This window comes from Lupinus angustifolius, unplaced genomic scaffold, assembly GCF_001865875.1.
Source record: "Lupinus angustifolius cultivar Tanjil unplaced genomic scaffold, LupAngTanjil_v1.0 Scaffold_332, whole genome shotgun sequence".
Taxonomy (NCBI): domain Eukaryota; kingdom Viridiplantae; phylum Streptophyta; class Magnoliopsida; order Fabales; family Fabaceae; genus Lupinus; species Lupinus angustifolius.
In genome coordinates, this window is record NW_017727750.1 from 441,286 (window position 1) to 444,221 (window position 2,936).

The 2,936-nt window shown below is 35.3% G+C and overlaps 1 protein-coding gene across 1 annotated transcript; it reads left to right on the forward strand.

Moving 5' to 3' along the window:
• The first annotated feature begins 261 nt into the window (after nt 1-261).
• Nucleotides 262-774, forward strand: LOC109341037. Its single transcript, XM_019578827.1, has one exon. It carries the CDS (start codon nt 262-264, stop codon nt 772-774), a length of 513 nt encoding a protein of 170 aa, XP_019434372.1.
• The last annotated feature ends 2,162 nt before the right edge of the window (nt 775-2,936 follow it).

Sequence of the window (2,936 nt, forward strand, 5' to 3'; positions counted from 1 at the left end):
TCTTCTTTGTCACTGCGTTCGATACTCGCTGATGGAAAGTTGGTCGATGACAACTTTCATCATTGGTACCGAACTCTGAGAATTGTTCTCATGCATGAGAAGCTTATTTATGTGATCGATAAGCCTCATGTGCCTGAACCAAGCAATAATGATGATGCTGAAACAATCAGTGCTTATAAGAAGTACTTAGAGGATCTTATGAGTACAAAATGTCTCATCCTAGCATCAATGAGTTCTAAACTCTAGAGGCAGCATGAGGACATGGACCCAACTGAAATCATTGCACATCTTAAGAAGATGTATGGTGCACAAAGTAGGACAACTAGATATCAGTTGTCTAAGACTCTATTCAGGTCCATGTTGAATGTGAATGCTCAGGTAGGACCTCATGTTCTGAAGATGATTAGTCTTATGGAACAACTTGAGAAGTTGGGCTGCAAACTTGGGAAGGAGTTATCCCAAGATTTGATTCTACAGTCACTTCCTGAATCGTTCTCACCATTCATTGTTAATTTTAACATGAATAATATGGATTGTGACTTGCATGAGATGCTAAATATGTTAGTTGACTATCAAAATCAAATTGAATCTGGAAAGAACCAAGGATTTGTCTTGGTAGCTGGAAAGTCCAACAAGAAAAAGGGCAAATGGAACAGTAAGTCTAAAAAGAAGTCTTTCGTCCCTAAAGGTGGTGTGACCAAACCTAAGGACAAGAAAGGTGGTGTTGACCAAAGCAATGTTGAATGCTTCTTATGTAAGGAGAAGGGACACTAGAAGAGAAATTACCGCAAATATCTTGATTCTTTGAAAGAAAAGAAACAAGGTGAGACATTAATGAAAAACGTTTTCATGATTTCCTTAACTGTTACACATTATTCAATATGGGTATTAGATACTGGTAGTAGTTTTAACATCTGCAATTCGTTGCAGAGACTACAAATAACTAGATGGTTGAAGAAGGGAGAAATCAATCTCCAAGTAGGGAATGGAGCAAGTGTTGCAACCAAGGCTATAGGATTAGTCTCATTAATAATGCCGACTAGCAATGTACTAGTCTTGGAAAATTGCTATTATGTTCCTAATTTTGTTTCGAACATTATTTCAATTTCGATGTTGGATACTCATGGTTGTCGTCTTATTTTTAATAAAGGTGTTTGTTCAATTTATAATAATGACATCTTTTATGCGAATGGGTATGTCCAACATGGCATTTATGTCTTACCTCAAGTGCGTTTTAATTCGATTACGCATGTTTCTAGTCTTAAAAGAGAAAGAGATATTAAAGTAACCAAAACATATATTTGGCATTGTAGACTCGGTCATATTGGTGAGAAAAGAATTAGCAAGTTGCACAAGGAAGGTTACCTTGACTATTATGATTATGAATCATACATGACTTGTGAATCTTGTCTCAAAGGCAAAATGACCAAATCTCCATTCATTGGAAATGGAGAAAGAGCCTCTGATTTGTTGGGACTAATTCATACTGATGTTTGTGGACCCTTTAGAATTCAAGCTAGAGGAGGATATTCTTATTTTATTACTTTCACTGATGATGTTTCGCGATATGGTGTTTTATATCCTATGAAACATAAATCTGAATCATATGAAATGTTCAAAAGATTTCAAAGTGAAGTGGAAAAGCAAACTAGTAAAAGTATCAAAGTGCTTAGATCCGATAGAGGAGGAGAATATCTGAATGCTGATTTTCTTGATTATTTGAAAGAGAATGGAATTCTCTCACAATGGACACCTCCAGGTACACCGCAACATAATGGTGTATCTGAAAGAAGGAATCGAACCTTATTAGATATGGTAAGATCCATGATGGGGTTCACTAATCTTCCGATAAGCTTATGGGGATATGCTTTGGAAGCGGCAAATTATTTGTTAAATAAAGTTCCCACAAAATCTATCTCTACAACACTATATGAGATATGGAAAGGGAGCAAACCAAGCCTTAAGCACATTAAAGTTTGGGGATGCCCAACATATGTTAAGAGATTACAAACGGATAAACTTGAAGCAAGGTCTGACAAGTGTAGATTCATTGGGTATCCTAAGGAAACAATGGGATATTATTTCTACCACCCTTCTGACCATAAAGTGTTTATGGCTAGAGGGGGAACTTTTTTAGAAAGGGAATTTCATGCAGAAGGAATTCATGGTAAAGAAATAATGCTTGATGATGATCAACAAACCAATGAAACATCTACTGCTCAAGAACAGAATATGGAACTTGAGCAATCTTGCTTAGATGTTTTAAGTTCAACACAAAGGTTACAACCTTCAACTAGTGCGGTTCAAAACTCGGTTGTAGTTCAAGAACAGGTTACCAAACCAGTTCAGAAACAAATGGAACAACCAATGAATCCAGAACAAAGGAATTCAAATGCACAAGTGCCTCTTAGAAGATCTTCGAGATCACATCGTTCACCAGAAAGATTAAACTTAATGGTGCTAGATGCAATAGCAAAAGAGGATTATCATATTGATGATGACCCCACATGTTATGAAGAGGCTATGCAAAGCTTGGATCATGAGAAGTGGCAGGAAGCCATGGAATCTGAAATGGAATCCATGAAGATCAACAAAGTATGGACTTTAGTTGATGCTTCAAAGGATATAAAACCTTTTTGTTGAACATTTTGGTAGCATGAATGTTACAAGGTGAAGTTCGATTACCGGGTTTAATTCTTTAAAAATATAATATGAGTTTCTTTTCTTTTATAACAATGATAGAATGTGAATAAATTTTGTTGAAATATTTATGTTTTAATAGGTAATAATGATAGAAGTACGCCAAATATATCTTGAACCTAATTTATATAATAATCATTCCGTTAAAAAATCCATTTCTTTTTTCTCATGAATAAATTACCTAATTGTAACATCTATTAGACAAATGGAAAGCCATATTACTACATAATATGAGA

What these genes read in the sequence shown, in the direction of transcription:
- LOC109341037 (XM_019578827.1), top strand. Translation starts at nt 262, where the DNA reads ATGGACCCAACTGAAATCATTGCACATCTTAAGAAGATGTATGGTGCA.